The sequence below is a fragment of the Salmo salar genome, chromosome ssa20 (assembly GCF_905237065.1).
Source record: "Salmo salar chromosome ssa20, Ssal_v3.1, whole genome shotgun sequence".
Taxonomy (NCBI): domain Eukaryota; kingdom Metazoa; phylum Chordata; class Actinopteri; order Salmoniformes; family Salmonidae; genus Salmo; species Salmo salar.
The window spans coordinates 61,863,609-61,891,139 of NC_059461.1; the positions used below are offsets into that span (position 1 = coordinate 61,863,609).

A 27,531-nucleotide genomic window follows, 5' to 3' on the forward strand; every position below is an offset into this window, starting at 1 on the left:
ATGTACACTGACTATACAAAAGAACAGCTGCTCTTTCTATGACAGACTGACCAGGTGAAAGCTATGATCCCTTATTAATGGTGCTTGTTAAATCCACTTCAATCAGTGTAGATGAAGAGACAGGTTAAAGAAGGCTTTTTAAGCTTTGAGACAATTGAAACATGAATTGTGTATGTGTGCCATTCAGAGGGTGAATGGGCAAGACAAAAGATTTAAGAGCCTTTGAACGGGGTATGGTAGTACCGATTTGTGTCAAGAACTGCAACGCTGCTGGGTTTCCCCGCTCAACAGTTTCCCATGTGTATCAAGAATGGTCTACCACCCAAAGGACATCCACAGCCTTCCCTGTGGCTCAGTTGGTAGAGCATGGTGTGTGCAATGCCAGGGTTGTGGGTTCGATTCCCACGGGGGGCCAGTACAAAAAAATAAAAATGCATGAAATGAAAATGAAATGTATGTATTCACTACTGTAAGTCGCTCTGGATAAGAGCGTCTGCTAAATGACTAAAATGTAAATGTAAGCTAACGTTGGCTAGTTTGCTAGCTACTTTCAGATACAAATGAGACCACTGAGCATTTTAATCGCTCTAAATACATTATTCTGCGCTTTGGTACACTCAGACGAGAGTGCTCTGAAATCGGAATAGATGGCCATAGAATTTACGAAAGCACTCGAATGTCCATTGAGAACGCAAAATGACTATACCATGTAGTTAAGCTAAAAATGACGGGAATAATCAAGTCAATAAACGTTGGGTAGTTAACGTTAGTTAGATAGCCTATAGTTAATATACTGGCAAGTTTGATGTATAAGTAGCCAGCTAACGTTAGGTAGCTAGCGGTTCTGGGGGGGTCAGTTCCCCTGTGACAACAATTTTGGACCCCCTTGTGGCCCCCCAAATGTGGAGTATGAAATCATTTTTTACATAACAATTTTTTGCTATCGTTCTTTTTTTACATCCGTTATTAGACAGTCGCAACGATGATGATTATGAACATGGTCTTTTGCCTGCTAATGCCTGCAATGCAGTGAAGAAAACGATATGACAACAATAACATCTAATTGTAACTGGCCCCTCTAACAGTACAACTGGCCCCAGCTTGGTCTAGAACCGCCACTGTACATACTGCTATGTGGTTCGTAAGGACAGCGTAGCAAACACATTTTCAGACAACTTAACGTGTAAGGTAACTTAATTGAAAAGTCATTACTTTATTAAATTGCTCAACATTTTGTTAACATTTGTCATAATTAGTTAAAGCAACGAATTTGTATGCGCTGTCGTTGCACGTCGGCTGCATATTTTCCGCCATTTTCTTCAAATCTGAAAACGATGTGAAGCCACGCCCATTTCCTGAACAATTGCATTATGGGCTCTAAAGTACGGAAATAGTGTTCTCTGCGTGTATACTTCATATTTTTGGCGAATTTAGTACGACATCCGGGAACTTTTGGCATGCTAACTATATCCATAATATGTCCAATAAGCATACGATTTACTAAACTCACGTCACAAATAGTACGGTTAGTATGAGTATCCGAACACAGCTATCCTGTCCAACTGACGAGACTTCCGTTTCTTCATCCGGGGATTTTGAATGAGTACGCATGTCTTTTACGTTTGCGCATCTTCTTGCGTAGCCCCTTTGTTTGTGTTGGCCAAAATCTATCAAACGACGTACTGTACGTTCGTGAATTCAAGCGAAGTGCGCGCAACGTGCGGTGTCGTTCACACTGCATGCGTTGGAAGGCTAATCAACACAATCGTGAAAAGCGGGGAATAGTTCATTGAATTTTTACAGAGAGATGTTGTTATAATCGTGTGCAAATCAAGGCTATTTTCAATACAAAGCAGTTGCCCTGGACGTGGAGCAGGAGGTATGGTTTGGTAGACCCTCTGGTTGTGTAATTGAGCTGGTTAGAATTAGCAGACTAACGTTAGCTATTACTTTCATTTTGGGCCTTCACAAAAAAGTTGTCGCCCAACCAATAACAATTACTAACCAACGAGTTGTTTAAATCACACCACGCATGATAGGTTAGTCTTTTCTTACTCTTGGTGAACAAATTTGCCCACGTTTTTTTTCTCTCCCCAATGTGTGTGCTAACGACGCACTTGAAATTGTATGCGTGCTACAACTACAAAGCATTCGCACATTAATTGGCTAAGATAATTTAGCTAGCCAGCGAACTAACGTTAGCTAGCTTTCCAGACTTTGCACTGCTAAAGATTTCACCTACTAACGTTAACTAACTAACATTTGGAATAATTGGCAAAATAATTAATCCCTCGGAGTTGTTTGTCGTTTATATTTACCAGAAAGCAGCAGCCATTGTTCACATGTTGGTAAATCGAAACATTTCGTGATGAGTTTGGTTGGAGCACAATAAGCTGATGCGTTACTTGTTATTGACATACATGGACTATGTACGTTGCTGAAGTACTAGCTAACTAATAATATATTATTCTACTTTGCCCAATTGTTATGTTTTTTATGTATACATCTTTCAAGTTGTGAGTCGCCATGGCAGCTGCCTTCCCTTATAGAGGGGTACCTGGTGGAATGCCCCCAGGTATCCATCCCCCAGCCCAGGTTCCAGACTACATGTCTGAGGAAAAACTGCAAGAGAAAGGTGGGTTCAGCTCAATGGAGAACTTTTGATCCATGTGTTTTATCTAATGCACAGCTTCTGGACCTGCTTCATGTAGCTGTCATCTACCAAAAACCATAACATTTCATTGCCCCTTTGGCTATGATTTCCATGGGGTTGTTATTTGATTAATAAAATTGAAAATTCCTTTGAATGAACATATAACCATTAGTGTTCTTTTCCCAATACGACAGCCAGAAAATGGCAGCAGTTGCAGGCGAAGCGCTACTCTGAGAAGAGGAAGTTTGGGTTTGTTGATGCCCAGAAGGAGGACATGCCACCTGAGCACGTCCGTAAGATCATCAGGGACCACGGTGACATGACCAACAGGAAGTTCCGTCACGACAAGAGGGTATACCTGGGGTAAGAAGCAACTTCCCAGTGTCTCTATGGCGCTCTGGTGATTTGGAGAAGAATTGGGAAAATGTTGTTTATGATACCCAGGGCTAAAGCGGTACGGTGTCCCGGGCATAATAAATAATGGGATACACAGTACAGATAAAACATGAACCTATCACAATAATTAAAACAAAATGTCAAGAAAACTGTAAGCTATTACACCACTACTAATCATTACTGCATGTCGGAGGCATGGAAAATTTAGTGAATAGACTTTAACTATACATTCATGTACATACTACCTCAATTGGGCCGACCAACCATTGCTCCTGCGCATTGGCTAACCGGGCTATCTGCATTGTGTCCCACCACCCGCCAACCCCTCTTTTACGCTACTGCTACTCTCTGTTCATCATTTAACCATATCTTCATGTACATACCACCTCAATCAGCTTGACTAACCGGTGTCTGTATGTAGCCTCGCTACTGTATATAGCCTGTCTTTTTACTGTTTTCTTTCTTTACTTACCTTTTGTTCACCTAATACCTTTTTTGCACTATTGGTTAGAGCCTGTAAGTAAGCATTTCACTGTAAGGTCTACACCTGTTGTATTCGGCGCACGTGACAAATAAACTTTGATTTGAATGGACCTGAAAACAGGTGGTATAGGCTACACTCCATTATTTCATGTAGTTAGACGAGAACACTGACATTTTGCCAAGGTAGCAATGAGTGGCTGCATAAATTCTGGCCTAATGACAATTGCCAAATGTTAAATTTTTGTGTGTTTTGTGTTACATGTCTCTTAACATTCACCATTGTTTGGAGGCAGGGAATACATTAATTTTACTGCTGATGACATCTCACATTGTTTACCATTTTGAACCTGGTTGTTTAGATGTTTCATTTCATGTGGAGAATACAATAGTGAAATCTACAGTGAATATTTGATCAATTATTGCATGAGAGCACAAGCTGTTCCGGACGACTGTGTTCTCGCTCTTCGTAGCTGGTGTAAAACCTTGTTAACATTCACAAGGCCGCGGGGCAAGTCGGAATACCAGGATGCATACTCGGAACATGCGCTGGCAAGTGTCTTAACTGACATTTTCAACCTATCCTTGATCCAGTCTGTAATACCAACTTGTTTCAAGCAGACCTCTATACACCCCGTGCACATGAACACCCAGGTAACCTGCACTCACATTTACAGCGATGAAATGCTTTGAAACTATGGTGGTCGTGGCTCACATCAACACCATCAGAAACCCTGGACCCACTCCAATTCACATACCGCCCCAACAGATCCACAGATGACGCAATCTCTATTGCACTCCACACTGCTTTCGCCTACCTGGACAAAAGGAATACCTATGTAAGAATGAGATTCAGTGACTACAGCTCAGGACCCCGGGAATTAATACCTCCCTCTGCAACTGGATCCTTGACTTCCTGATGGACCGGCCCCAGGCAGTGAGGGTAGGCTACAGCACTTCCGCCACGCTGCCCATCAACACGTGTGCTTAGTCCCCTCCTGTTCTCAGAGTGGCCGTGGACAACTCCCAACACCATCAAGTTTGCTGACGACAGGACTGCTCAATTTGAGCAAGGCAAAGGAGCTGGTCGTGGACTACAGGAAATGGAGGGGCAAGCACGCCCCCACCCACATCGATTGTGCTTTAGTGGAGCGGATCAAGAGCTTGAATTCCTCGGTGTTCACATCGCTAAGGAATTAACATGGTCCACACAGTTGTGAAGAGGGCATGACAGCGCCTCTTTCTCTTTAGGAGGCTGAAAAGATTTGGCATGGGTTCTTAGATCCTCAGCTACACCACTGAGAGCATCTTGACTGGCTGCATCACTGCTCAGTACGGCAACTGTAAGGCACCTGATTGCAAGGCGCTACAGAGGGTGTTGAGTCCGGCCATGTACATCACTGGGGCCAAGCTCACTGCCATCCAGGACCTCTACACCAGGCAGTGTCAGAGGATGCCCCCAAAAATGGTCAGTCTCCAGCCACCCAAGTCATAGAGTGTTCTCTCTGCCTCCACACAGCAAGCAGTGCCAGTGCAGCTGTGTCTGGAACCAACAGGACCCTGCATACTTACACTGACATTCTAACACACACACTACATATACGCACACATGCATACTGACGCCACACAAAAGGAGAGGAAAGTAAACATTTCACTGTTAGCCTATACCTGTTCTTTACGAAGCATTTGATAAATAAAACGTTTTATGGTTTGCTAACCATGCCCCCCGTCCTCCTCTTTTCACCCATCTCCCTACACTCACACCACTTCCTCTCTTTCTCCACTAATCTTCCCATCTCTCCTCTTTGTGTGGTCTTCTCCACAGAGCCCTGAAGTACATGCCCCATGCGGTGCTGAAGCTACTGGAGAACATGCCCATGCCTTGGGAGCAGATCAGAGACGTGCCTGTCCTATACCACATCACCGGAGCAATCTCCTTCGTCAACGAGATCCCCTGGGTCATAGAGCCTGTCTACATCGCCCAGTGGGGGTGAGACGAACTAATATTCTGTTCACGCATGTTTTTATTTGTTTTAAGTGTAATTTTTAGAGTGAAATAACACTCTCTTTGAATTGTTAGAAACTAGTTAGCCATAGATGCCTCACCACCTAGATAATCCTTGTTCACTTGCTAGTTAAATTCTCTCCGTAGCGCCATGTGGATCATGATGCGTCGTGAGAAGAGGGACCGTCGTCACTTCAAACGTATGCGTTTCCCTCCTTTTGATGATGAGGAACCTCCGCTGGACTACGCCGATAACATCCTGGATGTAGAGCCACTGGAGGCCATCCAGATGGAGCTGGATGCAGAAGAGGACTCCTCCGTGGCGGAGTGGCTCTACGAACACCAGCCCCTCAAGGACGCCAACAAGTGAGTCACAGCAAAACCTGTTTTGGTTTCTCTCTGGACAGTCCTGCACACTGAGTTTCATTTTATTTTCAAATTAGCACAGGTTAAACTATTGCCTGGTGGTCATCAGAATATTTTCACAGCGTACCAAAGACCTGAAACCTCTTAATGTAAGCCACAATATTTAAACACAAGTCTTGGTTGGTTTAGCACAACTTCTGAGTAAGTTGAAATCAGTCAAGTGTTCTTCAAGCTAAAACACGACTAGATTGGTTATCTATTTTATTTTTGTCCTTGTATGAACCGGCCTTTCTCTCCTTCAACTCCAGGTATGTGAACGGGACCACATACAGGCGTTGGCAGTTCACCCTGCCCATGATGTCCACGCTGTACCGTCTGGCCAACCAGCTGCTGACAGACCTGGTGGACTACAACTATTTCTACCTGTTTGACCTGAAGGCGTTCTTTACCTCCAAGGCCCTCAACATGGCCATCCCCGGGGGACCAAAGTTTGAACCCCTAGTTAGGGACATCAACCTCCAGTAAGATCTGGGGTATTTAGTCTGTTACCCCTTAGTGGGCACTCTTAAGTACATTACTGTACATTGCTGAATCACTCAAATAAATATTTTTAGTGCTGTCTAACTTGTGGTGGCTTTTGGGCATTACACTGTTGATGTATCTGTTCCTCAACTCTCTTCTCCCATCTCAGAGATGAAGACTGGAACGAGTTCAACGACATCAACAAGATCATCATCAGACAGCCTATCAGGACAGAGTACAAGATTGCCTTCCCATACCTGTACAACAACCTTCCCCACCACGTTCACCTCACCTGGTGAGAAAGATGCCTTTTACTGACATTACTGTCTATCTCATACAGGCCCCAGAACATCCTCCTAGATTCCAGAAATGGAAACCTCCTATTGACATGCACACATTTGGGCGATATGCCACCAATGCTAACTAGTGTTTCTGTAGGTACCACACTCCCAATGTGGTGTTCATCAAGACTGAGGATCCTGATTTGCCAGCGTTTTACTTTGACCCCCTGATCAACCCCATCTCCCACAGACACTCAGTCAAGGTATGTTGTTTTTAATGTACAGTACGTTATGCACTGCAACCAAATTGCCCATCAGAGACAAATTCCTCTTGAGTTAAAATGACCCCTGCCCAAGCACTGCCTTTAACTCGGTCTAGCCTAGGGCACAGAAATGTTTTCTCAAATTGTATCTACCTAGCTAGTAGCCCTCCTACAAAGGCGCACTTGCATTGGTTTGCTTGCAAGTGCGTAACGACTGGAGGAAAATTGATTTGAATGGTGGGTTACTGGCTGAACAGAACCTGTGCTGCAGTTGGTCCATCAGCATTCAAACACCTATTTTGAGATTGGAGGAGTCATCTAATAGCAGATACTTCTTTATTGCAGTGTAGTGTGCTCCTGTTGTTGTTGTCCCCCCCACCTTAACATCTCTCACACATACTCACACCCCTACAGAGTCAGGAGCCTCTGCCAGAGGATGACGAAGAGTTTGAGCTTCCAGAGTACGTGGAGCCCTTCCTGAAGGAGACGCCCCTCTACACAGACAACACAGCCAATGGAATCGCTCTGCTCTGGGCACCACGCCCCTTCAACTTGCGCTCTGGGAGGACCAGGCGGGCCATCGACATCCCACTCATCAAGAACTGGTGAGGAAACACTCAAATAACATTATTTGCTAATGTTGATGTAGGATGGGAATTGATATTGCTGTGTAAATGTATTTATTGCCTTTTTTAAACCAGGTAAAACCTTCTCTTTTATAATAAATACTCAGTAGCATGTCCTACATAAACCTGTAATGACTGAAGATGACTGTTATATCTGTGAACTCTCTTGTCTCTGCTGATATTGTAAACCTAATAAAGATGGCATGTTAATACTAAATGAAAATCTAATTAGTGAGTGTCTTCCTGACTGCCTCCCATGTCAGGTATCGTGAGCACTGCCCAGCCGGCCAGCCAGTGAAGGTGCGTGTGTCTTACCAGAAACTGCTCAAGTACTACGTACTCAACGCTCTCAAACACAGACCACCCAAGGCCCAGAAGAAGAGGTAAGCATCAATGATGATTCTCAAGTTACTAAACTAACCCTCAATTTTGTCAATGTTTGTTCGTAGATGTTTGATAGGGAAAAATAACTGACATTTACTATTTGCAGCACAATTTTGCGGAAAAAATATACCACAAGTACAACAATCTGACCAGCCTCCTCTGGCCTCCCCTACCAGGTACTTGTTTCGTTCCTTTAAAGCCACCAAGTTCTTCCAGTCGACTAAGCTGGACTGGGTGGAGGTGGGCCTGCAGGTGTGCAGACAGGGATACAACATGCTGAACCTGCTCATTCACCGCAAGAACCTCAACTACTTGCACCTGGATTACAACTTCAACCTCAAGCCTGTCAAGACCCTCACCACAAAGGTAACCAGTCAAACTAGATGCCAGCTGATGTAAAGAGGGGCAAGACGAAGAGAAGTAGACCCAAGTCCTGTCCAATTATTCCATGTGTCAGAGGCATGTTTGTTCTACTTATCATATTTCTATCTAAATGCAGTCCATAACCTTGTGCCCTGCTGAATGCGCCTGTGGTGTCTGTCTTTTCTTCAGGAACGTAAGAAGTCCAGGTTCGGGAATGCCTTCCATCTGTGCAGAGAGGTGCTGCGTCTCAGCAAGCTGGTGGTGGATAGCCACGTGCAGTACAGACTGGGCAACGTGGATGCTTTCCAGGTCAGCAACACAGCACTTGAATAACATCAAAGCTCCAATAAATCTTCCTTTATGTGGTGTTAAATAGCATGATTTGATTTTGGCTCACATTTGGAAGAACCTGTTAGAAATTGATTCAAACCTATTTCAATTTAGTCTTTCCTAATATGTATTGCTTCTCCCTACTTCCTCCTTGGTCTGTAGTTGGCAGATGGGCTGCAGTACATCTTTGCCCACGTGGGCCAGCTGACTGGCATGTACCGCTACAAGTACAAGCTGATGAGACAGATCCGGATGTGCAAGGACCTCAAGCACCTCATCTACTACCGCTTCAATACTGTGAGTACCGAGTATACACACACACACTTATATCCATGTAAATGGTCACACAAACATTACCTATGTTGTCGATTTCATAAAGGAACAATTTTCCATTATTGCCAACATGTCTGAAACACCACTAAGTAACACATCTGCTCTGTAATGTATTGGTGGTTATATTGGGACACAACTAAAGGCTGAGTTTGTTGTTGAAGGTATGTGTTTTGCTGTGTGTTCTCAGGGTCCAGTGGGTAAGGGTCCAGGCTGTGGGTTCTGGGCACCAGGATGGAGGGTGTGGCTGTTCTTTATGAGGGGCATCACCCCCCTGCTGGAGAGATGGCTGGGCAACCTGCTGGCCAGGCAGTTTGAAGGTAAGGCCTTTTAACTTCCCTTTATCATAGGTCATGTTACAACTGTTTCATACTAATTATCACGAGGCACAATGGCCTATCAATGAACTACTTGCTTGCCCAGTTGCTTTTGAGCCCTTGAACAAAGGTAAATATTTCGATAAGTGTGTTTGTGAAGGGTGAGGAAAGGGAAAAAGCAGGACCATGAACTGTGACGACAAGAAAACGCAAATTAATTCACTGTGGATCGTGAGAAAATCTCATACAGATGGACTGATTGGGAACACCAGTCAATCAATCAATCGTGAATGTCCCCTTCAACAGGTCGTCACTCCAAGGGCGTGGCGAAGACTGTGACGAAGCAGCGTGTGGAGTCCCACTTTGACCTGGAGCTGCGTGCGGCCGTGATGCACGACATCCTGGACATGATGCCTGAGGGCATCAAGCAGAACAAGGCCAGAACCATCCTGCAGCACCTCTCTGAGTCCTGGCGCTGCTGGAAGGCCAACATCCCCTGGAAGGTATGAGATTATAGAGATGAAAAGGGATGAGGAGGCAGCATATAGGGGGAAAGCAATGTTGGGGCTTTATTCCAGGCTCTTGTGTGCTTGATTTTACTGCCAAAAAAGGTAGGGGCAGTTCAGGGAATGTTTTCTTTAACAATATTTATTGGTGACATGTTATAGAAATATAATCTTTCATCAAACTCTGTCAGCAATTACGATTTTTGTAAGCAATAAACACAACTTGTTTTCCTGAAAGGTACAACATTTGCCTTTACTGGAAGGTTGTTCATTTACACCTATCCAGTACTGGGACAGCTTTTGACCCGTCTAATCCATGTCCTCCCTGTCTCCAGGTCCCAGGCCTGCCCACACCCATCGAGAACATGATCCTACGCTATGTGAAGGCCAAAGCTGATTGGTGGACCAACACGGCCCACTACAACCGTGAGCGAATCAGGCGCGGCGCAACCGTGGACAAGACTGTGTGCAAGAAGAACCTGGGCAGACTGACCCGTCTGTACCTGAAGGCTGAGCAGGAGAGGCAGCACAACTACCTGAAGGTAATACAGCACACACTATGATCCTCATTTTTGGCATGGAAGGCACTAGGTAAGTGCATAGCTGTTGCAACCATAGAGGTAGAACACATCGTTTTCTCTCTATGGTGCAGCTACCTTCTCTGCTGTGAGGAGTGTAGACAATTCAGCCATGCAACAGCAAACCAGCAGAGTTAACAGGGCCACCAGTCTCTCAAGAACAGGCTGAGTCGGTAGTATAATACTCTGACACTTGTTAAAAAAAATATTGTGTGTATATATGGGATGTTTGTTTGTATTTTTCTATAATTTAATGGTACAGTTTATTTATTTCTTCCAAAACGGGTAACTCCTCTGACTTCATATTGCCATATGTAGTGTGTATAATGTGTCAGCTGTGTCTCCCAGGATGGTCCATACATCACAGCAGAGGAGGCTGTGGCCATCTACACCACCACAGTCCACTGGCTGGAGAGCAGACGCTTCTCCCCCATCCCCTTCCCCCCGCTGTCCTACAAACACGACACCAAACTGCTCATCCTGGCCCTGGAGAGGCTCAAAGAGGCCTACAGGTAACACACACCAACTCCCAGTAGCCTCCTGTTAGGGAACATGTACTGTAATAAGATGGCTGTAGATCCTTTCTGCTGAGGTATCTCGCAGTGATTTGACCGTGTGGTTGTTTTCTCTTTCCAGTGTGAAGTCCAGGCTGAACCAGTCCCAGAGAGAGGAGTTGGGGCTGATAGAGCAGGCCTATGACAACCCTCACGAGGCCCTGTCCAGAATCAAACGGCACCTGCTCACACAGAGAGCCTTCAAAGAGGTTAGTCTCAGGACCAACTCTAAATACACACTGGGCTTTTTGCGTAAGTCACCCTCTAAATTCCATCCCATTTTGTCTAACTATATGGAGATGATTTGAACTTTCAGTTGACAAAGTTATCTGTCCTAAGATCCAAATCTATCTCGCTTCTATGAACTTAGCACTCACCCATTCCACTCCAATCGCTCCCCCCCCCCCCCTCTCTCTAGGTGGGCATAGAGTTCATGGACCTGTACAGCCACCTGGTGCCTGTGTATGATGTGGAGCCCCTGGAGAAGATCACAGATGCCTACCTGGACCAGTACCTGTGGTATGAGGCTGACAAACGACGTCTCTTCCCCCCCCTGGATCAAACCAGCTGACACAGAGCCTCCGCCACTCCTCGTCTACAAGTGGTGCCAAGGTGAGGACTAGGTTGGGTAGATTGAGTGTGTTTATAGTAGTTGTATTTATGTACTGTATGTGTATTCACAGAGCCAATGCTGCCAATGCATATTGTATAATAGGAAAAAGTATCTACACCCTCCGCAGTCGTTTCTGTTCGACGCTTTCAATAATTCTATATCCATTCATGGTAGGATATAAATCAGACAATTTTCCCCATGTTTTGTAACCAGGCATCAACAACCTGCAGGATGTGTGGGAGACGATGGAGGGAGAGTGTAACGTGATGCTGGAATCTCGCTATGAAAAGATGTATGAGAAAATAGATCTGACGCTGCTCAACAGACTGCTGCGTCTCATCGTGGACCACAACATCGCTGACTACATGACTGCCAAGAACAACGTGGTCATCAACTATAAGGTGAGACCACCTTGCCTTCTCGAGGAGGGGTTTGTTGTGCAGGGTTTGTATCAAATCAATTTAATTTGAGTTAATTCAGGAAGTAAACTGAGATTCCAATTGTCCTCATTCAAAAGCAATGAGGAAGATATTGTGCTTGTCTTTTTTGTCAGTTAAATTATTGCATTGTTTGATTGTATACCTTTTACTTTTCCCTTCTAACTGTTTAGTTGCTTATATATATCCTTCCTCTCTCCCATCCCAGGACATGAACCACACCAACTCATACGGTATCATCCGTGGTCTGCAGTTTGCCTCGTTCATCGTGCAGTACTACGGCCTGGTCATGGACCTGTTGGTGCTGGGGCTCCACCGGGCCAGTGAGATGGCTGGACCCCCTCAGATGCCCAATGACTTCCTGTCCTTCCAGGATACAGCCACAGAGAGTGCCCACCCCATCCGCCTCTACTGCAGATACATCGACCGCATACATATCTTCTTCAGGTACAAAACAGTAACACAACACCTTAGATAGAAGTTAGTACCGGGATAGATTTGACAACATCTGGTGAAATTGCAGAGCGCCAAATTCAAACTACAGAAATATAAATATTTAACGTTCTTGAAAATATAAGTGTAATACATCAAAATAAACCTTAAGTTGTTAATCCAGCCGCGCTGTCAGATTTCAAAAAGGCTTTACGGCGAAAGCACACCATGCGATTATCTGAGGACAGCGCCCCGCATACAAAAACACAACCATTTTTCAACCAGGCAGGTGTGACACGAAAGTCAGAAATAGCGATATAAATGCCTTACCTTTGAAGATCTTAATCTTTTTGCAATTCCAAATGTCTGTGACACAATGAATGGTCGTTTTGTTCGATGAATTCCTTCTTTATATCCCCAAAATGTCCATTTATTTGGCGCGTTTGATTCAGAAATACACCGGTTCCAACTCGCCCAACATGACTACAAAGTATCTAGTAAGTAACCTGTAAACTTGGTCCAAACATTTCAAACATGTTTCTAATCCATCCTCAGGTACCCTAAAATGTAAATAATTGATCAAATTTAAGACGGAATAAACTGTTTCCATTACCAAAGAAAAACAACAAGGAGCGCGCTCCTGTTCACGCGCACCAAAAGACTAGAGTTCACCTGAGTGACACAGAAAGAATAGGATTACTTCTTCATTTTTCAAAAGAAAAACATTTAACAATTTCTAAAGACTGTTGACATCTAGTGGAAGCCATAGGAACTGCAATCTGGGCCCTAATAAATCAGGTTTCCCATAGAAAAGCAAGGGAAAACACAATTACCTCTCAAACAAATTCCCTGGATGGATTGTGCTCAGGGTTTCGCCTGCCAAATCAGTTCTGTTATACTCAGACATTATTTTAACCTCTAGGGGACCCCTTCCCGTTCTTATCCCATTAACGGGATTGATTTTGACAACAGCCAGTGGAAAATCAGAGCGCCAAATTCAAAACAGCTAAAATCTCATAATTCCATTTTCTCAAACAATCAACTATTTTACACCATTTTAAAGAAACTTCTCGTAAATCCAACCACATTGTCCGATTTCAAAAAGGCTTTACGGCGAAAGCATAAAATTAGATTATGTTAGGAGAGTACATTGACAAAAATAATCACAGCCATTTTCCAAGCAATTAGATGCATCACAAAAACCCAAAACACAGCTAAATGATGCACTAACCTTTGACGATCTTCATCAGATGACACTCCTAGGACATTATGTTACACAATACATGTATGTTTTGCTCGATAAAGGTCATATTTATATCCAAAAACAGCATTTTACATTGGCACGTAATGTTGAGAAATGTTTTCCCTCCAAACCCCCGGTGAATCAGCAAAATGAGCACACATATTACAGAAATACTCATCAAAATGTTTGATCAATATAGAAGTGTTATGCACAGAATTATAGATACACTTCTCCTAAATGTAATCGCTTTGTCAGATTTCAAAAAAGGTTCACGGCGAAAGCGCAATAATCTGACTACAGCCCTGAAGACGCCAATAACAAGCAAACAGAAAACCGCCATCTTGGAGTCAATAAAACTAAGAAATAACATTATAAATATTCACTTACCTTTGATTATCTTCATCAGAAGGCACTCCCAGGTACCCCAGCTCCACAATAAATGTTCGATAAAGTTCATATATATGTCCAAATAATCAATTTTGTTCGCGCGTTAGGTTCACTATCCAAATCCAAAACGCGCATGCTTACTTAGTCCAGACGAAAAGTCAAAAAAGCTATACTACAGTTTGTAGAAACATGTCAAACGATGTATAGAATCAATCTTTAGGTTGCTTTTATCATATCTTGAATATAATTCCAACCGGATCTATACGTTCTCTTTAGCAGTGAATATGAACTCAGCTCGCTCCCAAGTCATTGCGGGTGACTGAGCCCATGCCTTATAATGGGACACCTACTTCCTTGTGCTGTAATTCCCATCAAATTCACCATAGAATCTTCAAACACCGTTCTAAAGACTGCTGACATCTAGTGGAAGCTTTAGGAAGTGCAAAATGAACCCTAAGTCACTGTATACAGTCAAGGCAATCACTTGAAAAAACTACAACCTCAGATTTTCAACTTCCTGCTTGACTTTTTCTCAGGTTTTTGCCTGCCATATGAGTTCTGTTATACTCAGACACCATTCAAACAATTTTAGAAACTTCAGTGTTTTCTATCCAAATCTACTAATAATATGCATATTCTAGTTTCTGGGCCAGAGTAGTAACCTGTTCAAATTGGGTACGTTTTTCATCCGGCCGTGAAAATACTGCCCCCTAGCCCCAAGAGGTTAACAGTTTATTTTTTGTTTGTTTTTTTTAGTTTTTTTGAACTTTAGAGTGTTATATCTATATGCATATCCTAGCTTCTGGGCCTGAGTAACAGGCAGTTTACTTTGAGCACGCTTTTCATCCGGACGTGAAAATACTGCCCCCTAGCCCAAAGAGGTTAACTGACGCTACATCAAATACCTAAGTAGGAGAGCAGAAGAGACACACACAAATTTTACTTGGTGCAGACTAACGGCTTAGACTTATCCATGTAGGTATCAGTTGAAATCTGTGGAAGCTCAGTGATTGACGTGTCCTGCTCTTTTCTCCTTCTTCCAGGTTCTCAGCTGATGAGGCCAGGGACCTGATTCAGAGGTACCTAACGGAGCACCCTGACCCCAACAATGAGAACATTGTGGGCTACAACAACAAGAAGTGCTGGCCCAGAGACGCCAGGATGAGACTGATGAAGCACGACGTCAACCTGTGAGTCCCCAGCGCCCCCCGTTGCTTGTTCTTTATATGGAACAATAGCACAGTAGCTGAGAAAATAATGCAGTACTCATGTGAGATGTACTGATGTGAGACCTGCACATTTTATTTTCCCTGCTTTGCCAATGTTGGGATTCTGGTTAATTCAGCTTCAGAAGTCTGCATTGTCAGTTGAGCTCTGCAGAATCACTGCATTTTGGACTTATCTTTGTTTCCAAACGTTAAATATTATGAATCATTAGTTATGCTAGAGACATGAGGGTCTACACCAGAAGTTAATGGGTATCTGTGGGAGGAATGGTCAGTGCAATTAAGCTTGGAATGTACTGAGTGTAGGGGAAATGATCACATGTGGCAGCAGTGACAAGGGGAGAGAGCTGTGGTTTAGTGATGAAGGGGGTCGAGGTCAGGTCACATTAAGGGAGAAGGAACAGTTTATTACCCATATCACTTAATTTCCTGCCTAGCAATAAAGATGCAATGTTTAGCAAGAAGGAGGAGACTCCACCCCAAATTGGGGTGTATATACACCACCACTGGTAGAACCACGTCTGGGTCTGTTCAGCTGTTCCATCCTTTGGGATGAATAAACTTGGTTTAAGCTTTCATAGTGTCCGTCGAGTTCTTACTCTGATATTTAGAACCGAACACCAGCAACTTGAATGGGAGGAACAGCGATATTCATATCTTGTGAAATAATAGTTGTCCCTCCCTCTCTGTAACCGTCCAGGGGTCGTGCTGTGTTCTGGGACATTAAGAACCGCCTGCCTCGCTCTGTGACCACGGTCCAATGGGAGAACAGCTTTGTGTCAGTCTACAGCAAAGACAACCCTAACCTGCTCTTCAACATGTGTGGCTTCGAGTGCCGCATCCTGCCCAAGTGTCGCACCAGCTACGAGGAGTTCACCCACAAGGACGGAGTCTGGAACCTGCAGAACGAGGTGAGCGGGGAAACGGGGGGGATGAAGGATTGAGAGAGAGAGAAGGGCTGGAGGAAGAAGGATGTTACCTGGTTAACTTAGTTTATACTCACACCTGTTGACCCTGTCCTGCGTCTCCATGGCGATACAGTGGCGTGCTAAACGATCATGGCAGCTGCCACCAGATAGTCAGACCTTCATCACCGTGGCTGACTGGGACTTATACGCTGCTACGCTGTTGTCCCTTGTACTAAGACAAGGCTGTTCTTGCTGTGTGTGTGTAGGTGACCAAAGAGCGTACAGCCCAGTGTTTCCTGCGTGTGGATGATGAGTCCATGCAGCGGTTCCACAACAGAGTCAGACAGATCCTCATGGCCTCAGGATCCACCACCTTCACCAAGGTAAACAACTCCTTTACAAAACATCACTGTTTCTTTCTTCACTGAGATTCTGTAATTTTATATAGAAGTATACCTACTAAAGAAATCTTATGAAATTCATCATTAGTTGGGTTCATAACTGTAGTCATGAGAACCGTACTAATGACGAAATACATTACCCCCCCCCCCATCTCTCCTCAGATTGTGAACAAGTGGAACACAGCTCTGATAGGGCTGATGACGTACTTCCGTGAGGCGGTGGTCAACACCCAGGAGCTGCTGGACCTGCTGGTGAAATGTGAGAACAAGATCCAGACCCGTATCAAGATCGGTCTCAACTCCAAGATGCCCAGTCGCTTCCCCCCTGTGGTCTTCTACACCCCCAAGGAGCTGGGAGGGCTGGGCATGCTGTCCATGGGACACGTCCTCATCCCACAGTCCGATCTGAGGTAAGCGCAAAATGCAGAATATGTAGAAGCTATCATTTGTCTAAAAAGGGCCATAGATGTTCCTGTGTGAGGTTAACAAAGGCTACTTACTGCAGACTTAGAGAACATGGTAATGATATGACATTCTTAGTTGACTAATGACGATAGGCCTGGTTGCATTACTGCCTCTTTGAAATGTAGTTATTACATATTAATACATGTTTTAAATTACGAGTTAGAGGGAAGTTTTCCTTCCTGCCACTAACCCATCTTGTCCTGCCGCCCTCCCTCTCCCTCAGGTGGTCGAAGCAGACTGACGTTGGCATCACCCATTTCCGGTCCGGTATGAGCCACGAGGAAGACCAGCTGATTCCTAACCTGTACCGCTACATCCAGCCCTGGGAGAGCGAGTTCATCGACTCCCAGAGAGTCTGGGCAGAGTACGCCCTGAAGAGACAGGAGGCTATCGCACAGAACAGGTACTGAACACCTACACAGGCAAGACAGTTGCTCGATCTCAACCCCTGGTACCCACGTAGGCTGGATTTAAGCTCCACTTGGCGTACTTAATCACACACTGCACGGATGGTTCCACTTGGAGATTTTGGTGCATGCCGGAATATATAACTCAACATTTTAGAGGTTTTGCTAAGGAGGATACTTTTTGAAGTGTAAGCCTTCGCTCCATAGTCTGTAACCAGATGATCATACGGTTCAGAGTACTGTGAGACTTTAGTACTATGAGAGTTGATAATGTCTTGTGTTCCTGTCAGGCGTCTGACCCTGGAGGACTTGGAGGACTCTTGGGACAGAGGTATCCCCCGCATCAACACCCTGTTCCAGAAGGACAGACACACCCTGGCCTACGACAAGGGCTGGAGGGTCCGCACTGACTTCAAACAGTACCAGGTAAGACAGGAACCAGGTGGTACTCTAACAAAAGTTAACAAATTAAATTCTGGTAAAAGCCTTCAGCGTATGTCCAGATGTTAATGTGATGCTCTTTCTCATTGTGTCCTAGGTTGTGAAGGAGAACATTAACTCTGTTCTGTCTGATTGTCCTGTAGGTTCTGAAGCAGAACCCGTTCTGGTGGACCCACCAGCGTCACGACGGGAAGTTGTGGAACCTCAACAACTACAGGACAGACATGATCCAGGCTCTGGGAGGGGTGGAGGGCATCCTGGAACACACGCTCTTCAAAGGAACCTACTTCCCCACCTGGGAGGGTCTCTTCTGGTCAGTACCACACACTCATTCACTACGTGACGTAGATTGTTATTATTGCAAAGTTGTGTGCGCGTGCATTTTCTAACGTATTTATGTTATGCATGCTCAGACATGTATTGCAGTATAACATAATGTAGATGTGTGGGGTTTTACCTAGCTAAACTCTAGCCTTATCTCTACTTCACCACAGGGAGAAGGCCAGTGGCTTTGAAGAGTCCATGAAGTGGAAGAAGCTGACCAACGCCCAGAGATCTGGTTTGAACCAGATCCCCAACCGTCGCTTCACCCTCTGGTGGTCCCCCACCATCAACAGGGCCAACGTGAGTACCTGACTATACACACACACACGGATGCATTTCCCCGAATTTTTTACATTTTATTTTAAATTTATTTTTTGTTACTTATATTGTCACTCTTAACTCACAATCACGCTCCGTACTCTGTCCTCTCTAGGTGTACGTGGGTTTCCAGGTCCAGCTGGATCTGACCGGAATCTTCATGCACGGAAAGATCCCCACCCTGAAAATCTCCCTCATCCAGATCTTCAGGGCTCACTTGTGGCAGAAGATCCATGAGAGTGTCGTCATGGATCTCTGTCAGGTACATCACTACAAAAACGTATCTCCAGCTTGATGTATTTGGTTCAATCAGGGATGACAGGAAGCCGGATGATCTTGAGACATGGCAGTAGACTCCAATAATACGTTTGTGTACCTTTCCCTTCAATGCCTTTCCAGGCAGCAATAACTTGCAGAACCCAAATAAATGTCACTGCATTTTATTAAGGACATTCTCTACCAACATCACACAAAAACGTGGTTGAAAAGTAAATTTTTATCATATGAAACTTAAAAAAGAAATCTGTTTCCTCTGTCTGTGTGTAGGTATTTGACCAGGAGCTGGATGCCCTGGAGATCGAGACAGTGCAGAAAGAGACCATTCACCCCAGGAAGTCCTACAAGATGAACTCTTCCTGCGCTGACATACTACTCTTCGCCTCCTACAAGTGGAACGTCTCACGCCCCTCGCTGCTCGCTGACTCAAAGTACGACGCTACAGTTTTTTTAACCTTATACCAGGTTAACACTGAAGCTGTTTCTTAGTTCGTTGGATATGAACGATGTTTCGCTGGTATCGATTTTAATGTGCCATCTCAAAATGGAAACGGCTTCCAAACTTACATAACATACTAGATCCAAGTTTGACAAGAAGCCAAGTTATTCTTGCCGTTATAAAGACCTTATTTCTGTCTTAGTACTAATTAATCCTTGACCTCTCCCTCTTCAGGGACGTGATGGACAGCACAACCACCCAGAAGTACTGGATCGACATACAGCTTCGCTGGGGAGACTACGACTCTCACGACATCGAGCGGTATGCCAGAGCCAAGTTCCTGGACTACACCACAGACAACATGAGCATCTACCCCTCCCCCACCGGGGTGCTCATCGCCATCGACCTGGCCTACAACCTTCACAGGTTAGCAAAGCTACGCTAACATTTCTGCTAATGTCTGCATAAGTAATGGATACATTTGCTAGCCTGTAGACATGAGTTCTAGCATTACCACAAATGTCCACATGATAAGTGATGGGAAATGTTGTTAGCGTAGCTAGTAGTCTTGTATAGCTGTCAACAGTTGCCCTCTCACACACGTGAACTCAAGGGTGTTACTGAACACTTGTTTGTTTACGTCTATTACGTGACATAGGAACTCACCAGCCACCCTCTTTCTCTCCTCCCTCCCTCCCTACCGCTCTTCCTTCTCTCCAGTGGGTACGGTAACTGGTTCCCAGGAGGCAAGCCTCTGATCCAGCAGGCCATGGCTAAGATCATGAAGGCCAACCCTGCTCTGTACGTCCTGAGGGAGCGCATCCGTAAGGGTCTGCAACTCTACTCCTCAGAGCCCACTGAGCCCTACTTGTCCTCCCAGAACTACGGAGAGCTCTTCTCCAATCAGATCATCTGGTTTGTGGACGACACTAACGTCTACCGTGTCACCATCCACAAGGTGGGTGAGGAGTCTGGGGCGGAATTAGAATTATTAGAGAACTGACATTCTGAGATTCATGTCAACGTTCTAGGGCTTCTAATTTTATGGGTTGGATTCTCTGGCACAGCAGTGTACCTCTAGAATTTTTTTTAATTAAACATTTTCAGACAATGAAACATTTATGAAAATATATACTGTTAGGTAACTAGTCTCAGAGGATGTTAAACACCGTCTATCTTCAGTCATGTAAATACTCCCGCTCTGTCCTTGCAGACATTTGAGGGTAACTTGACTACCAAGCCCATCAACGGAGCCATCTTCATCTTCAACCCCAGGACAGGCCAGCTCTTCCTCAAGATCATCCACACCTCTGTGTGGGCCGGACAGAAACGTCTGGGACAGGTACGTCTTCAAATGAAAAAGACCTGACACTCTTTAGCAATGCACAGGGCAATCAGACTCTGGAAAGGAGCAAAACAAAAATGCATGTAAGACTAGTTATGCTCAATGTCCTCACCTCTTTCCCTCCCCTCTTTCTTTCCTCCCTCTCTTCCCTTTCCGTTTATAGCTGGCTAAGTGGAAGACAGCTGAGGAGGTGGCTGCTCTGATTCGTTCCCTCCCTGTGGAGGAGCAGCCCAAACAGATCATTGTCACCCGGAAGGGCATGCTGGACCCCCTCGAGGTGATACCCCATACCTCACAATCACATCCATTAATTACACTGCACCTCATTGATAGAGACATAGCATTAATCTGCCCAATTTACACATCACATCAGTACTTGACTGAGATAAATATTTAGACAATCATGATTCTCCTTGATACATTTTGATACGGTTGAGATTATTGAAAAACGGAGATGACCAATGTGTAGCAATCACAATCTCTTTACAACCTAACATTTTATTTGTATCCCTTTCTCCTCCCAGGTCCACTTGCTGGACTTCCCCAACATTGTGATCAAGGGCTCTGAGCTGCAGCTGCCCTTCCAGGCCTGTCTTAAGGTGGAGAAGTTTGGAGACCTAATCCTGAAGGCCACCGAGCCTCAGATGGTCCTGTTCAACCTGTATGATGACTGGCTCAAGACCATCTCCTCCTACACAGTTAGTCTACTTCCTACTCTTTTTGTACAAGAATGAGACTTAAGCAAAATGGTGGTGGTAGTAGACTGACTGGCTCAAGGCATTCTCCTCCCACATCGTGAGTGGCTGTTCACTTCCTGTGACTTAGAATGAGACTAAAAAGGATTCAACAGTGATTTCTGTGAAATCTAGCCGATAGGGGTCAATGTTTAAAAATAAAAACAAAGGTGTCAACTATACATAGGAGCCGGGTAACTGAAGAATGATGCCATAAATATCAACAATGTCTAGTCCTGTTTTTCATTCTAGAAGCTCTTCTGGAGTGCAAAACCTTTATTGGGCGAGACATTTCTGTCATACCCCTGTTTGTTTAACCAGTGTCTGTGTGGCTCTGTTTCCTGTCTCTAGGCGTTCTCCCGTCTCATCCTGATCCTAAGGGCGCTCCATGTGAACAACGACCGTGCCAAGGTGATCCTGAAGCCGGATAAGACCACCATCACAGAGCCTCACCACATCTGGCCCACGCTGACCGACGAGGAGTGGATCAAGGTGGAGGTGCAGCTCAAAGACCTCATCCTGGCTGACTATGGAAAGAAGAACAAGTGAGTGGCTATAATGTCTGTGGTGGCCTTTGTAAAGCTGTCATGAAGCTTCATAACGCTGTCATAGGTATATTAACTTCCATTTGCTATTATGGGAGTTCACAACACCTAAAAGAAAAATCTCTAACATCTCAATAAGCTATTGCAAAAAAATGTTTAGCATCTAGGATACCCACTACAAGCGAGCATGCATTTCAATCCCAAATCTCCCTCAACCATATCTGACCCCGACTCTCTGCACTCTCCAGCGTGAACGTGGCGTCTCTGACCCAGTCTGAGATCCGTGACATCATCCTGGGTATGGAGATCTCTGCTCCGTCCCAGCAGCGCCAGCAGATCGCTGAGATCGAGAAGCAGACCAAGGAGCAGTCCCAGCTCACCGCCACGCAGACACGCACAGTCAACAAACACGGAGACGAGATCATCACCTCAACAACCTCCAACTACGAGACACAGACCTTCTCCTCCAAGACAGAATGGAGAGTCAGGTATGTAGGGGGGAGACATTTTTTTTGGTACCCTTCCCCAGGTCTTTGCCTCGACACAATCCTGTCTCGGGGCTCTACCGGCAATTCCTTCAATCTCATGGCTTGGTTTTTGCTCTGACATGCACTGTCACCTGTGGGACCTTTTATATAGACAGGTGTGTGCCTTTCCAAAACATGTCCAATCAATTTAATTTACCGCAGGTGGACTCTAATCGAGTTGTAGAAACATCTCAAGGATGATCAATGGAAACAATGTCTTATAGCAAAGGGTCTGAATACTTATGTAAATAAGGTATTTCTGTTTTTTATTATATTTGCCAAAAATTCGAAACCTGTGTTCACTTTGTCATTATGGGGTATTGTGTGTGTGTGTGTAGCTCGAGATAATATTATTATAAATTTTTTTTTTTAATAAGGCTGTAACGTAACACAATGTCAAGGGGTCTGAATACTTTCCGAATGCACTGTATGTCCTTCCAATCACCCTTGGTGCTGACAAAGGAATGTAATAAACTTTCTTGGGGCTTTATGATTGTTATATTATAGTTATTCCTCAAAGCAGGAGTTGTAAAATGAAGGCCAAAAGCTTCGGAAGTGAATAGAGCGCCAATAATGGCTCTTTGATAACTTCCTCCTGCAGGGCCATCTCTGCTGCCAACCTGCACCTGAGGACCAACCACATCTACGTGTCGTCTGATGACATCAAGGAGACGGGCTACACCTACATCCTGCCCAAGAACGTCCTCAAGAAGTTCATCTGCATCTCAGACCTGCGAGCCCAGGTCAGTACCGTTGCCTACTGTTTATCCTGTTTGCATCACAGTAAACCTCTCCTAGTTATCTCTTTGCTTGTGACCCTTGTTGTGGTAAAATGCCTACTATGATGCTAAAACAGTCAAATCACTCTACCTTCATCTCTTTGTACATCTCTTTAGATATTATTGTAATCCTCTATATATGAATGAAGTGCTTAACTGCTTATACAGCTAGAACAGGATTATTTGGTACCCTCAATCATGTTTATTGTATAGTTTTTATATATCGTATAGTTTTTATATATCGGTCAGTCTGAATGTGTAGCTGACGTGTGCATCCCCTCTGTCTTCAGATTGCAGGTTACCTGTACGGCACCAGTCCACCTGACAACCCCCAGGTGAAGGAGATCAGGTGTATCGTCATGGTACCCCAGTGGGGAACGCATCAGACCGTCCACCTACCCAATCAGCTGCCAGGACACGAGTACCTCAAGGTACAGACTTAGGGGATACCACTCACACATGAACACACATGCTCAGATACAAGCATATGACATGATTTGATGGCATGCTGTTTACTTTATCACGTCTCATTATGTGGAACTGATTAACCATGGACCATGGCTCATTTTCCTTGTCTATGTTTTTGAGGCTCATACCAAGTGTGCCATAGCCTTTGAAATTGGAAGTGTTCAGTTCCTGATCAGGGCATAACACACACGCACTCCTCTGCTTCCCCTGTGTCGTCACCTCTCTACCCCATCTCCGCCTACAGGAGATGGAGCCCCTGGGTTGGATCCACACCCAGCCCAACGAGTCTCCTCAACTCTCCCCCCAGGACGTCACCAGCCACGCCAAGATCATGGCTGACAACCCCGCCTGGGATGGAGAGAAGACCATCATCATCACCTGCAGGTAGGACAGATACCGTTGTACTTGCTTTTTATTAACTCTTATCAGCAGTGAGTCTACATATAGCAGCTAATTTGAAAAAGGTTTTACTTCATGACAGACCAGGCCAGCCCGGTTATAGAGGGCTTTATTGTATGTTGGTTGGATTGACCGACTTGGTTTAAACCCAGACTGTCTACTTGTCACTAGACTGGGTTAGCCTGAACTAAGGCCTTCAGGTCTCGTCAAGGTTATTCATCGTCCCAACCACCCCAGCTACATTTGTAAACATTGATTAACTCCACCTATACATGCATCACTCTTCTTAACATTCAAGTTGCCTCATGTACATCAACGCTAACTACCATAAAACATCTTTATTCATTTCTAGTTTCACTCCCGGCTCCTGCACTCTGACGGCCTACAAGCTGACTCCCAGTGGGTACGAGTGGGGCAGACAGAACACAGACAAGGGCAACAACCCCAAGGGCTACCTACCCTCCCACTACGAGAGGGTTCAGATGCTTCTGTCTGATCGCTTCCTGGGCTTCTTCATGGTGCCTGGACAGGTCTCCTGGAACTACAACTTCATGGGTGAGTAGTGCTTAGAACCCGGGATTTCACAGACACAAAGATTAAACGCCTAGTTTGAAAAAGCATTCTAAATGGAAAGTCTTGTATAATGGCTAACGCCCATTATCATTGTCTTCAAATCTTAGTGTATTTCAAACAATGAAATTCAACATCTGTTACATATCAGGGAAATAAGCATATTAGGAAAATAAGCATTTTACAACCACATGCTTGCAGTGTTTGATTATCAACATGCTATCGGTATGTGGACACCTGCTCGTCGAGCATCTCATTCCAAAATCATAGGCATTAATATGGAGTTGGTCCCCCCTTGTTGCTATAACAGCCTTCACTCTTCTGGGAAGGCTTTCCACTCGATGTTGGAACATTGCTGGGGGGACTTGCTTCCATTCTGCCACGAGCATTAGTGAGGTCGGCACTGATGTTGGGTGATTAGGCCTGGCTCGCAGTCTACGTTCCAATTTATCCCAAAGCTGTTGGATGGGGTTGAGGTCAAGGCTCTGTGCAGGCCAGTCAAGTTCTTCCACACCGATCTCGACAAACCATTTCTTTATGGACCTCGCTTTTTGCAAAGGGGTATTGTCATGCTGAAACAAGAAAGGGACTTTCCTGAACTGTTGCCACAAAGTTGGGAGCACAGAATTCTCTAGGATGTCATTGAATGCTGTAGCATTAAGATTTCCCTTCACTGGAACTAAGGGGCCTAGCCCCAACCATGATAAGAGCACCAGACCATTATTCCTCCTCCACCGAACTTTACAGTTGGTACAATGCATTGGGGCAGATCGTGTTCTCCTGTGATCAGCCAAACCCAGATTTGTCCGTCGGACTACCAGATGGTGAAGCGTGAGTCCACACGTTCCACTGATCCAGAGTCCAATGTTGGCGAGCTTTACTCTACTCCAGGCAAAGCTTGGCATTGCGCATGGTAGACTTAAGCTTGTGTGCGGCTGCTCGACCATGGAAACCCATTTCATGAAGCTCTCAACTAATAGTTACTGTGCTGACGTTGCTTCCAGAGGCAGTTTGGAACTCGGTAGTGAGTGTTGCAACCGAGGACAGACGATTTTTACACGCTTCAGCACTCAACGGTCCTGTTCTGTGAGCTTGTGTGGCCTACCACTTTGTGGCTGAGCCGTTGTTGCTCCTAGACGTTTCCACTTCACAGTAACTGCACTTATAGTTGACTGGTGCAGCTCTAACAGGGCAGAAATGTGATGAACTGGCTTGTTGGAAAGGTGGCATCCTATGACGGTGCCACTTTGAAAGTCACTGAGCTTTTCAGTAAGGCCAATGTTTGTCTTTACTCAATGTTATACACCTGTCAAAGTGTGGCTGAAATAGCCGAATCCACTAATTTAAAGAGGTGTCCACATACTTCTGGCAATGTAGTGCATCTCAATAATACATCCTCTTTTCCTCTTTCAGGTGTTCGCCACGACCCCAACATGAAGTATGACCTGCAGCTGTCCAACCCCAAGGAATTCTACCACGAGGTCCATCGGCCCTCTCACTTCCTCAACTTTGCCTCCCTGCAGGAGGGAGAGATCTACAACGCAGACAGAGAGGACATGTACGGTTGAGACTGGCGCTCCGCTCAGAGATGAGAGGATTACCTCTCCATTGTAGATATTCTATGATATGGACATCCTTATGCGGCCCTGTCTAGTACAGTCAGACGTATCATTTGGCCCAGCCAGCCATGAAGTTATGAATATAACTACTGCTCCATGAAGGAAGGAAATGAGGCACAGTGATGGCGATCTCACGAGTGTGTGATCACCATAGCTGTGATGGACTGAGTGTACCAACTGATAGGGATGGCCTGAAGATATTGGGGAATTTGTATGTCAGCCTAGTACCACCTTTGTAGGACACAATGTCACATTTTGTATGTTTTCTGCAAAATGATGTTTGTTCCATTTGGTTACCCTCTCCCCTCTGATCTCTCCAGTAAGGCTTCAGCGTGTGAATTCTACTGCGTTTCATTTATGGCTTTCCTTTTGACACATTGCTGTGAATGTGTAATGGTATTTGTGTTTGTCTTCGGTCTGTAGTAGTTGATATATAGCTGTAACGGTAATTTTTCTGTGGCATTTCTTTAAATGGGGAGTTAATCATTTTCATAATGCTCATTTTTTCTCTCCCATAGAAACTGAACTGTAAGTGACAATGGAATTGATATGTACTGTTTATGCTAGCAGTCTCTTACCCACTTGCTATGTTGTGCATTCATTGTGGACACTTAGTTTGGGTTTAAATAAAGATCAACATTTTATAAGTATTTGCCCTTGTTTGGTTGTCTTGTCAGTTTGTGTGTGAGTGCAGTTATCATGTATTTTGTGAATGGCACTGTCTTATAGCAAGGACACACCAGGGATACTGGCTGCTGTGGTACTTAGCATGATGTCTGCAGTCAAACTTACTGGTGGTGGCTGAGCTGGAAGAGTTGGGACTCATGGGACAGGGCGCAAACTGGCCAAAGACTGAACCTTATTTTGTGGCATTGTCTCTTCGATGACTAAGACTGTAGCATTCCAAAAAAAAAGCTTTTTTTCTTTTTTACTCTGCTTTGCAAACTGATTTGTCATGGCAATGAAACAAATGTGGGTAGATTGTGTCCTTTAATTGCATTTGATCTATTTTGTTTGATCTATTCCGTTTTACATGTGGCTGCTGTTAAAGAACAGTACAGCATCATTGATCGTTTCTCATGCCTTCATAAGAAATCCAATTTGTATGCTCTGACTGTCTGATGCATTACTGTATGGTCGACCTAGCATGCCAGTGTAACAGTACACTGTGTTATGTGGCTCTAGAGGAGCTTCTTGGGCTCCTGAGTGGTGCAGTGGTCTAAGGCACTGCATCTCAGTGCAAGGTCACTACAGTCCCTGGCCGTGATTGGGAG

At 44.8% G+C, this 27,531-nt stretch overlaps 1 protein-coding gene and 1 non-coding gene across 2 annotated transcripts; both read left to right on the forward strand.

Moving 5' to 3' along the window:
* The first annotated feature begins 1,682 nt into the window (after positions 1 to 1,682).
* On the forward strand, positions 1,683 to 26,907 carry LOC100380699 (pre-mRNA-processing-splicing factor 8). Its single transcript, XM_014162696.2, is given in 44 exon segments — positions 1,683 to 1,879; positions 2,515 to 2,635; positions 2,848 to 3,016; positions 5,355 to 5,519; positions 5,682 to 5,900; positions 6,209 to 6,421; positions 6,592 to 6,717; positions 6,861 to 6,966; positions 7,381 to 7,571; positions 7,856 to 7,975; positions 8,153 to 8,342; positions 8,529 to 8,648; positions 8,832 to 8,966; positions 9,190 to 9,319; positions 9,623 to 9,819; positions 10,158 to 10,364; positions 10,749 to 10,912; positions 11,037 to 11,163; positions 11,373 to 11,501; positions 11,503 to 11,566; positions 11,781 to 11,968; positions 12,213 to 12,451; positions 15,110 to 15,256; positions 15,993 to 16,203; positions 16,467 to 16,583; positions 16,764 to 17,011; positions 17,290 to 17,469; positions 17,764 to 17,899; positions 18,058 to 18,227; positions 18,409 to 18,538; positions 18,672 to 18,818; positions 19,103 to 19,263; positions 19,506 to 19,697; positions 19,992 to 20,229; positions 20,485 to 20,613; positions 20,780 to 20,893; positions 21,141 to 21,314; positions 21,702 to 21,895; positions 22,144 to 22,383; positions 23,024 to 23,165; positions 23,492 to 23,632; positions 23,914 to 24,053; positions 24,421 to 24,623; positions 26,052 to 26,907. Coding segments are annotated over 43 exon segments (7,017 nt in total). The 5' UTR covers positions 1,683 to 1,879; positions 2,515 to 2,526; the 3' UTR covers positions 26,207 to 26,907.
* Positions 10,462 to 10,595, forward strand: LOC123729369 (small nucleolar RNA U109). The gene has a single exon (XR_006761155.1). It is a non-coding gene; the product is annotated as a small nucleolar RNA U109 (small nucleolar RNA).
* Positions 26,908 to 27,531: the final 624 nt, after the last annotated feature.